Raw genomic sequence first — 11559 nt, 5'->3', positions numbered from 1 at the left:
CCCTTCACACCCCAGTCATTTCCTACCAAATTCTGCATGCAAATAGCGCAGCAGCGTTCCCCCAAATCAAGAGTGCTTTGCCCTCGTTAAATATATTCCAAGCAAGGTTGGCAGCAAGGAGTGGCAGAGCACAAGGCAAAGTAAATAATGGAACAATTTCAAATGGGATGCTTTGCTGGCAGCAGAACGGAGGACCTTGCTGCTTCGGAGCGGCTACAGACTTAGAGAAAAGGAGATTGTCCCATGATATGAGGGGGGGGTGTCATACAGATTTTGCCTCCCCCTCCGTTTTCCCCACAATATAAACTTGAGGTTAAATTAGAAGAGTCACGCAAGGCAGAATCTGGCCCTACAGGTATCGCTAGACTACAATTCCCATCGTCCCTGGCTATTGGACATGTCAGTTGGAGCTGATGTGAACTAGTTTCCTCCCAATAGCTGCCTGGAAGAAGCAGGCCACCCCTTGCAGGTTGATAGGCGGTGGGCACTCTGCACGGGCTCAGTGGCACCATGGTTTATGGCTGCATCCGGCCAAGACAAACCAGGATCTTAGCCAGAAAGACGGGGCACGCCAAGTGAAGCGAGAATGCCCTTGTTTAAATTCTGCTTCTTCCTTGCCTTGGGACACCAACATTATTCTTCAGACTGGGCTGTGGACCTCGCTTTCTAAGGCCTAGAAACCCTTGAGCCCTAATCCCCTTGTATGGTTGTTGGGGAGGGCAGAAACTGGGCAGCCTGCCAGGGAGACCCCTGTTCCCCTCTGCACATGGACAGATGCACCCCGGCTATAGCTTTAAATTACAACTAATCCAGAATGCGGCAGCTAGACTGGTGACTGGGGGCGGCCGCCGAGACCACATAACACCGGTTTTGAAAGACCTACATTGGCTCCCAGTACGTTTCCGAGCACAATTCAAAGTGTTGGTGCTGACCTTTAAAGCCCTAAACGGCCTCGGTCTGGTATATCTGAAGGAGCGTCTCCACCCCCATCGTTCTGCCCGGACGCTGAGGTCCAGCTCCAAGGGCCTTCTGGCGGTTCCCTCATTGCGAGAAGCAAAGCTACAGGGAACCAGGCAGAGGGCCTTCTTGGTGGTGGCGCCCGCCCTGTGGAACGCCCTCCCACCAGATGTCAAAGCGATAAACAACTACCTGACATTCAGAAGACATCTTAAGGCAGCCCTGTTCAGGGAAGTTTTTAACGTGTGATATTTTACTGTATTTTTGGTTTCTATGGAAGCCACCCAGAGTGGCTGGGGAGGCCCAGCCAGATGGGCGGGGTATAAATAATAAATTATTATTATTATTATTATTATTTAAATTAACCAGCATGGCGCATTGGTTTAAGTGTTGGACTAGGACCTTGATCAGGTTTCAAATCCTGACTGGTTGACCATTGGCCAGTCACTGCTTGTCTCAGCCTAACCTACCTCGTAGGGTTGTTGTGGGGAGTAAAATTAGCGGGGCGGAGAACCATGTATGCCACCTTGATCTCCCTAAAGAGAAAAGGTGGTATAATAAAAATCTGCCCTTATTCCCTTATGGGGGACACAAGAGCCCTTACAGAGTCCTTTGCAGGTTCTCCATCGGTCGGAGAAAAGAACAGAGGCCAACCAGAGAATATTGAGAAGCAAAGCAGCTAGTAAGCCTGATCTTTATTGATCTGTTGCAACAGGTGCCCCCTTCACACGCAGGAAAGGAGGAGGACCCAGAACCAAGGTGTGCCCGCCCTTATATAGACATTTTAAATTGCCCCCCCTGGAGTCCAAGACCACCCCCTGATACATCATACCTACATCACAGAAAGGGCGGTCTACAGCAGAAATCTGAGTGCGTTGTTTACCTCCTGTCTGGCAGGTTACCTGTTAATGGTCACTTGATTGGATACCCTGGGAAGCCTGGCCAGTCTTTTGTAATGACAAATACTTATTCCTGAGCCAGGTCACAGACTCACACCCTATTCATACACAGACATACCCTTAAGACAGGATTTGTGAAGGAAAAGACAATGGGCAGGCTTTTCCATTTTCCCTGGACCTTGCAGAGAAAACATTTGGTCAGTTTGGGAGTCAAAATGGTTTCAGGACTTTTTCCTGTGGGGTTTCAGACATGTGATTTATATATTCAGTTATGAACATTTTTATATACAGTGTGTGTGTGTGTATATATATATATATATGCCGTATTTTTTGCTCTATAAGACTCACTTTTTCCCTCCTAAAAAGTAAGGGGAAATGTGTGTGCGTCTTATGGAGCGAATGCAGGCTGCACAGCTATCCCAGAAGCCAGAACAGCAAGAGGGATTGATGCTTTCACTGCGCAGCGATCCCTCTTGCTGTTCTGACTTCTGGGATTCAGAATTTTTTTTTCTTGTTTTCCTCCTCCAAAAACTACGTGCGTCTTGTGGTCTGGTGCGTCTTATAGAGCGAAAAATACGGTATATGTGTGTGTGTGTGTGTGTGTGTGTGTGTATACATACACACACACACATGTATACACACACACACACACATATATGTATACACACACACGCACATATATATATATATATATATATATATATATATACACACACACACATATGACCTTAAATTTTTTATTTCAGTGGGGCATTAATACAATAAAGCAGTGCTTTTTTTCTGGGGGGTACGCAGGGGTACACACACCTCTAAACATTTTCTGAATCTAAGTTTGGCCTCGTTGAGGGGCATTATTTCAATATGAGTAGGAAAATGAGACATTGGGGGGGGCAGCACTGCAGTAAAGGAATAAATGCACCCAGGGGTGCAACAGCCCTAGATTAGCAGGGGGAAGAAATGCACTTTGCATATGCTCAGGGCAGGCCAACTCTCTCCAAAAACCCCCTCACCAAAACATGCTTCCTTCCTCTGCTGGCCTGGAAAGGAAAGCCACGTCTCCATGGGGGAAGAAAACTACAACTCCCAGCATGCCCCGGGGCCATGGGTGGGGCAGGAAGTAATTAGCCCTATCCCCCCCCCACACATATTTGAGCTGATGACCTTGCATAAGGGGAGGGGAGGAGCAAGAGGGAGAAGCAGGCAAACAGAAACTTGCCAGCACCTCCGAGGCAGAAGAAGTCAGGCCCCATAGACACCCCCCAGCCATGCAGACTTTGAGGCTGCCCCCCAAGTTCTGCTTGAGCCTCCTGCGGCTGAGCAGCCCCCCAGGGTGAGTCTGGACCATGGTCTGGAAAGGGGGCAGGAAAACTTGCCTTTTGCTGGGTGTGGGGTGGTGGGTTTTTTGGGGGAGATCTTAGTGTGGGGCGCTTTGGAAGGGGTGGGGGCTGGTGGGAAAGGGGTTTAGGGATGCAGAGGGTGGTGGGGAGATATTGAGTGTGTGGTTCCAAGACCCCATAAGTGGTTCCTTATGGGGGGGGACGGGACAGTGGGGTTACCTGTTGGAGATTTTTTCCCTTAAAAAATGTTTGGGGGGATTTTTTTTGGGGGGGTACTCTCATTTTGACTCAAGAAAATCTTAATTTTATAGTTCAAATCAGGGGAAGTAAGTACAGTAAATGGACCAAAGTACAAAGATTCACAAAATGTTTAGGGGTATGCGTACCCCCCAGAAAAAAAGCACTGGAAGGGATTAAAAGGAAGAGTCTTAACCGGACTTTGAACAAACGTACAATTATTTGCCGCTGCTTCGAACTTTACTGTGTTATTACCTTCTTAAGTGGGTCCTGCGGGCTGCTGTTCTGAATAATTCTTTCTATAGGGTCGTGGGGGCACTGAGGAAGGGTTTAAGGAAACCAGGGGGGGTGGCCCTAAAAACAAAATTGGGGACCCCTGCCCCACACCCACAAAAAGCCCTTAGAAACTTGGCTGTTTCTAAAAAAATATACGTATTTACAACCACAGCCACTTTACCTGGCCAGGTAAAGTCAGGATCCATTTCACTAAACTACCCTCTTCTCCTGAATTATCCCTTGCTTTTTTCCCCCTTCCCAGGTCTTTTGGGCTCCCGGCTTTGACGTACCCCGCTCCCCACCCAAATGGAAGGAGACTCTATGCTACGCAGACGGCGGAGGTATTTTGGGGGTGCTGGGGGGAGGGGAGCAGGGTCTATTTCTAGTTACGCCTCTTTATTTTAATGGGAATCCCCGATTCTGGTGGATCGGGCCCAGTTTGATGGCTGTGCAAAGGGTTTTTGTTTTTTGTTTTAGCGGGGGGGTTAAAAAAGGTAAGGATTTGTGGGCCGTGTGGCGTGGGACGGTTGTTGGTTTGGGTGCTGGCAAAACAGGTCTGTGAACCTTTTAGCCCTTCCTCTATTGTTACCGGAGACACGTGGCTTCCGAATTTGACAAATGCCTATTGCGCACTCATTAATCTCATTTATGCTTGCAACACCCTTTGTTGGGCTTGACGCTTTCTGGGGGAGTGAGTCATGTTAACTTATCCCTTCCTCCATGTGGGCTAGGAGCGTGGTGGGTTTAAAAACCAAAAGCAGCTTTTGGAAAGTCGGATTTTATCCTAGCTCCATTGAGAACCCCAGCAGCTATTGGCCTCGCTTATTCCTTTCATCTTCTCCACTCCACCCCAGAAAAAGAATATATATAAATTCTGAACCCCTGGTACCCCAAATCCTTTTCAGGTTCCCATGACAGGGAGGCCAAAGTCCCGCCCCCCAGTTGAAGTGCTTTGAAGTGAGAGTGTGTCCTTAGGATGTGGTTGCTCTAAAAGGCAACCCTTTCTCACCCGAATGTCTGGAACTGGCATCTGTTAACTGCCCACCCCACAAAAGATGCATTTTGAACACCCCCCCCTTTTTTATAAACACTCCACCCCAGAGGCAGCTGCAACCCCAACATGGTGAAATCTAGCCACACATTTCCACCACCTCAAACCGCATGGATTTGTAACTTGTCACTTCCAGACGCATTATTTTGTCTCGTAAATACGCTGCTTGCTTGTAGAACAAAAAGCGGTTTACGAAGGTGACGGAACAGTGAAATTATCAATAAAAAAACGCTTTAAAACGGCTGTTTAAAGCAATCGGATAACAAGGTCAGCAATAAGCTTAAAATATTTTTTAAAAAACACGTGTAAACATTCCATATACCTGGGTAGGCTTGCCTAAACAAAAATGGTATTTTGGTAATTGCTTTTATTAGAAGATTTTCTTGGGTAGCAAAAGTACATAAAGCGTCTGTTTTCAGTTCATAGAGTCCTTCATACATTGAATGTGAAACATTACTTGGGGGAAAATAGAAGTGGGGAGAAAAAGGGGGGCAGAGAAAGTAAACTTTCATCCATCTATCTATCTATCTATCTATCTATCTATCTATCATCTATCTATCTATCATCTGCCTGCCTGCCTGTTTGTAATTTGTCCTGAAAAGAGCACAAAAAAGGTCCCTGCCTGGCGTCAATAGGCAGGGAGTTCCAAAGTCTGGCTCCTGCTATGCTTTAAAGGCTGATTTTGTACAAATAATAATAACAATAATAATTTATTATTTATACGCCACCCATCTGGCTGGGCTTCCCCAGCCACTCTGGGCAGCTCCCAATCAAGTGTTAAAAACAGTACAGCATTAAATATTAAAAACTTCCCTAAACAGGGCTGCCTTCAGATGTCTTCTAAAAGTCAGATGTTGTTCTTCTCTTTGACATCTGGTGGGAGGGAGTTCCACAGGGCGGGTGCCACCACCGAGAAGACCCTCTGCCTGGTTCCCTGTAACTTGGCTTCTCGCAGGGAGGGGACCGCCAGAAGGCCCTCGGAGCTGGACCTCAGTGTCTGGGCTGGACGATGGGGGTGGAGACGCTCCTTCAGGTCTACTGGGCCTTTGAGGCCGTTTAGGGCTTTCAAGGTCAGCACCAACACTTTGAATTGTGCTTGGAAATGTACTGGGAGCCAATGTAGGTCTTTCAAGACCGGTGTTACACGGTATTCCAGTCCCCAGTCTGGCTGCCGCATTCTGGATTAGTTGCAGTTTCCGGGTCCCCTTCAAAGGTAGCCCCACGTAGAGCGCATTGCAGTAGTCCAAGCGGGAGATAACTAGAGGATGCGGAGCAGGGATTGTGTGTCACCTGCAGCCCTGCCGGTTCTGCAAATCGAGGTGTTATCCTGGATATCCTTCCCTCCCTGAGTTCCACGCGGCATTTTCTAGGGGAAAGGTCAGGTTATTTAATCCCCGATTTGGGAAGTATGTAGGGGAAAGGTGAGCTGTCACCAGCTGAGCCCCAGGCACCCTGGTGATGTGGCTGCAAAAGGAGGATTGCTCACCCAGCTGCGTTGGAATTCCTGGAACAAAGCGGCAAATGTCCCGGCCGTCCTGGGATCCCGCCAGGATTTTCCTCTGCAGTCCCCTTCCCACTGCAGGGCTGATTTCAGGTTCGGCTCCAGTCTGAACCAGTAAGAGGGACTGTGCTGGGTTTGGCTGGGGGACCAGCTCCCTGCTCCTAGCAGTGGGCAGGCTGAATTGTAGTACAGTGGACGCTCAGGTTGCAAACAGGATCTGTCCGGGAAGCACGTTCGCAACCTGCAGCGCTGTGCATGCACGGGTTGCAATTCGGTGCATATGCAAAGCGCGATTTAGTGCTTCTGTGCAAGCACCGAAACCCAAAAGTAACCGGTTCCAGTACTTCCAGGTTTGGCACAGTGTGCAACCCGAAATCACACAACCTGAAGCATCTGTAACCCGAGGTATGACTGTATTATAGAATTGGGAGGGGACCCCAGGGGTCATCTAGCCCAACCCCCTGCAATGCTGGAATCTCAGCTAAAGCATCCATAGCAGATAGCCTTCGAACCTTTGCTGAAAATCCTCCAAGGGAGGAGAGCCCTCACTGTCAAGCAGCTCTTGCTGTCAGAATGTTCCTCCTGGTGTTGAGCTGGAACCTCCTTTTTTATAATTTCATTTCATTTTTCATTTCACTTTTCATTTGTATACCGCCTTTCTGTTTTACTATACCCAAGGCGGTTTGCAGTCTGAAGAAACAACAAAGAATGTACACCTTGTCACAATCTCATCCAACGCAAAAATGTGATAATAAAAACATAACTTTAGAATAAGCAACTTATATCGAATAAAGTCAATCAATAATAATAATAATGGTCATAATAAGGATAGTAATACAGTCATACCTCGTGTCTGGAACTTATTAATCCATTTTGCATTACTGTGGTACCTTGGTTCTCAAACTTAATCCGTTCCGGAAGTCCGTTCCAAAACCAAAGCGTTCCAAAACCAAGGCGCGCTTTCCCATAGAAAGTAATTCGGAACAGATTAATCCGTTCCAGACTTTTAAAAACAACCCCTAAAACAGTAATTTAACATGAATTTTACTATCTAACAAGACCATTGATCTATAAAATGAAAGCAATGAACAATGTACTGCAGTCACACAATCCATCAGTAGCTGAACTGGGTTCCACACAGTCCCAAAAACAGAACAGAAAAGAGGCGCAAAAATAAAAACACAAAGTAAATAGCAAAAACAGGCAGACCTCAGCGTAACACTCAAAACAGAAGCATAACACTCTCATATTTCCAGTAAGAAGTCCTTTTATCTTAACCGTATCAATTTCTCCTCGCTACTCGTACTTCTTTTCTACGCCTAATCTCTGGTTTTATTCCCTGGTTTGTTAATGGCTCCCTTCTATGCATTTCCTAACTTCTCATATCTTAAAATTTCTGCGTCCTTTCTTGTTCTACGGAAGACCATTCTCTTAACTCTAGAATTCAGTCTATGCTCAATCAAGAGTAATCATTGGAAACATATTTCATCATCAAATTTTTTAAAAACATCCCATTCTGCTTTGATTCTCGGCCGAGGTCCTTCTGTTGACTGGTCAGCAGGTTGAGAAGTCAACAAAGCTTTATATATAATTTCTCTAGCCGGAAAGCCTCTAACACCAGATAACTTTCTTGTTGCTTTTTGCAGGCCGTGCTGGATAAATCGAATGCGAAGTCCGACGCAGTCTCCCAAGCGATACCGGAAAAGAAACCTTTAATTGCAGTAGGTGCTTTTTTCCTATTTTGGGGCGGGGACGACGACAGGGAATTGATGGTGGGGAAGATATTCGGCAGATTGAATTGAATTTTCGGAAAAGCAAAGGGCTTAGGTGGTCTCCTGGTTCTCTGACCTGCCACCCCAGTTTCGAGGGAAAATGCTGTCCTGAAAAATTGGAGTCGTATATTGCTGTGCAAACCCCTGACCTCCCCACTGGCTTGAGCTTCCGGGATGTTATGGGGTATTCACAAACATTCGTTCTCTGTGCTCAAAGGATGGTGGTGGAGAGGGCTGCCTGAGCAAGGGTCCCCAAGAGTTTTGGGACTTAACTGGTTGAAAGGCTGCCTTTTAAATTAAATTAAATTAAATTAAATGCCCTCTTCAATGTGCCGTGCGAGGGGGGTTAGTAATAATAATAATAGTAATAATAATAATAATTAATAATATTTTTATTTATACCCTCCCCTCCTCGGCTGGAGTTGGGCTCAGGGTGGCTAACACCAGTAAAATTACAATTAAAAATACAAATACAAAAATAAACCATTTTAAAATACAGGTTAAAATATAATTGGATTGTCTTTGTTCTTCTTTTTAATATTTTTTTTACATACCGTATTTTTTGCTCTATAAGACTCACTTTTCCCCTCCTAAAAAGTAAGGGGAAATGTGTGTGCGTCTTATGGAGTGAATGCAGGCTGCACAGCTATCCCAGAAGCCAGAACAGCAAGAGGGATTGCTGCTTTCACTGCGCAGCGATCCCTCTTGCTGCTCTGGCTTCTGAGATTCGGAATATTTTTTTTCTTGTTTTCCTCCTCCAAAAACTAGGTGCGTCTTGTGGTCTGGTGCGTCTTATAGAGCGAAAAATACGGTATATTGTAATTTTGTGTTGTGAACTACCCTGAGATCTATGGACATAGGGCAGTATGCAAATTTAATATATGGTGATAATTCTGCTGCAAACCCCCCACCCTATTCACCATGAGAGGCCCTTTTCCTGGTCTTCGCCACCATACATGATTGGGCAGGTGGTACCCAAGGCCAAGAGGCCTTTATTTCATGTATTGTCTTTGGAATACCTTAAGAACGTAAGGATTGTCGTGCCGGATCAGGCCAGAGGCCCTGCTAGGCCGGTACCCTGTTCTCGCCGGGGCCACCCTGATGCCCATTTTCGGAAACCCGCCAGCAGGATCCAAACACAAGACCCTCTCCCCACCTGTGGTTTCCAGTGACTGGCGTTGAAAGTAATCTTGCCTCTGACAGCGGAGCCATTTTCCAAAAATATAGCTAAATGTAAATTAACAAATATAATTAAATAGGATGATAAGGGTGTGAGCGCGACAGCCCTGGCAGCTAATTATACGGCAGGTATAATTCCCAAACGTACCTGTGTGGGTGTTTCTGCACCGGCGAAAGTTGGCTGGTATTAATATCTCCCCTGCCTGTATTCTCCTTTGCAGAGAGAGACGTGGTTTAAATTTATGTCGGTCTGCATGCTGCTGTTGGTTGTGAGCTACCGCAGGAGCATCTGAACCGACATGGGGTGTTTTTGTTATGCAGAGTGAGGCCCTCTAATCCAGGCTGGCTGGCTGGTTCTCCAGGGTCTCTGATTATTCCTTCCAAGCCCTTCATGGAGGTGGCAGGATTGAACCCAAGACCTTATGCTGGCCACACAGGTGCCTTTCCCACCAGATTCCTAAGAATGTAAGGAAAACCTGCTGGATCAAGCCCATGGCCCAGCCAGCCCAGGATCCTGTGCTCACAGTGGCCAACCACGTGCAGGATCCGATCACAAGAGCCCTCTCCCCTCCTCCTGTGGCTTCCAGCGACCGATATATATACACACACACACACAGATCAAATCAAATCTTGATACCCACAACGTAACTGGCTGTGTTTAACTATCTAAATTCTTTATACATCATATAAGCATAACTCTTTTCACATTATCTAATTGAGTAGAAGCAATTAAGGACCAACATTTAGAACAGGAAATGCAAATAGATCAGTTCTTATATACGTAACGTCCAAATGGAAGCTTTTTGTGTTCCACGTATGTCTTAGCGCATACAAGTGTCAAACGTAACAACTTTAAGGAGCAGTACTTGCAGAAGATGAACTTTTCTTTGTAATGTTCCACATTTTCCTTTTGCAAAGTACGGTTGTTGTATGCTGTATGCAGGTATCAGACGAAGGATATGAAAGATCTTAACATGTGCCTTTGCAAAATATAGTTGCTGTATGCCGGTGTCAGACAAAAGAACTTAAACGTGACAAGGATTCCCGGAATAATACTTTGTTTTGCCTTGCCGGGCTTCGTCAGCCGTGCATACTCTAAATAATCATAATACAAAAAGATAAAGCCAGTTATATATTCCAAATTAAACAATTTAATGGGACTTCCCATGTTCTGGCTGTCGGGAGAAAGTTTCTTTCACTTCTCTTGTTTTTTCCAGTTTCATAATTCCGCTCTTAAGCTTTGTCTTATCATTGCAATCGCTGGTGTATGACTTTCTATCATATTTAGCAAATTCGTATGCCTATTAACCTGCAAGAGGCCTTTTTATTCTGTCTTGTTATTCGTCGGTTGATTTTCAACTCACCACCCCCTTCATTCCACAGTTCAAGAGCTCTGCACTCTCTTTCATTTGAGTTAGGCGCAGCAGTCTTTCAGATCTTTTAATGAGCTGATAGTCCAAATACGAGTTTTCCGTAGAAAAGCAACGCAGTGGGGTATATTTCACAAGTCAATAATTGTGTAAATAATCCTCAAATATCCTAGCTTGCTCCTCCCAAGCCCCCAGGCCCTAGGGCAAGCTCGCAAAGATCAACGATTCACCCTCATTTTCACATTAATCCATGTACAAAAACAGATGCAGCTTTTGGTGTGAAATATTAAAAACGAAGATGGCCACTGGGCCCATCACCTCCTGGCAAATAGAAGGGGAAGAAATGGAGGCAGTGAGATATTTTACTTTCTTGGGCTCCATGATCACTGCAGATGGTGACAGCAGCCACAAAATTGAAAGACGCCTGCTTCTTGGGAGAAAAGCAATGACAAACCTAGACAGCATCTTAAAAAGTAGAGACATCACCTTGCCAACAAAGGTCCGTATAGTTAAAGCTCTGGTTTTCCCAGTAGTGATGTATGGAAGTGAGAGCTGGACCATTAAGAAGGCTGGTCGCCGAAGAATGGATGCTTTTGAATTCTGGTGCTGGAGGAGACTCTTGAGAGTCCCATGGACTGCAAGAAGATCAAACCTCTCCATTCTGAAGGAAATCAGCCCTGAGTGCTCACTGGAAGGACAGATCCTGAAGCTGAGGCTCCAAGACTTTGGCCACCTCATGAGAAGAGAAGACTCCCTGGAAAAGACCCTGATGTTGGGAAAGATGGAGGGCACAAGGAGAAGGGGACGACGGAGGACGAGATGGTGGGACAGTGTTCTCGAAGCTACCAGCATGAGTTTGACCAAACTGCGGGAGGCAGTGGAAGACAGGAGTGCCTGGCGTGCTCTGGTCCAGGGGGTCATGAAGAGGCGGACACGACTAAACAACAACAACAACATCATTCCCCAATTGTATTCCATCG

The 11559-nt window shown here is 46.0% G+C and overlaps 1 protein-coding gene across 1 annotated transcript in view; it reads left to right on the top strand.

Annotated features, from left to right (window-relative positions):
- The first annotated feature begins 3000 nt into the window (after positions 1-3000).
- Positions 3001-11559, top strand: part of ACADVL (acyl-CoA dehydrogenase very long chain) — a 29853-nt gene continuing 21294 nt past the window's right edge. Inside the window, exons 1-3 of the mRNA XM_083580961.1 lie at positions 3001-3186; positions 3969-4047; positions 7905-7979. Coding sequence (XP_083437087.1) covers positions 3122-3186; positions 3969-4047; positions 7905-7979 — 219 coding nt within the window. The 5' untranslated portion in view covers positions 3001-3121. The remainder of the gene's footprint in view (positions 3187-3968; positions 4048-7904; positions 7980-11559) is intronic.

This window comes from Podarcis filfolensis (assembly GCF_964270895.1).
Source record: "Podarcis filfolensis genome assembly, chromosome: 13".
Classification (NCBI taxonomy): Eukaryota; Metazoa; Chordata; class Lepidosauria; order Squamata; family Lacertidae; genus Podarcis; species Podarcis filfolensis.
The sequence above is the reverse complement of the archived record's forward strand: the minus strand, read 5'-3'. Positions and strand labels throughout refer to the sequence as shown.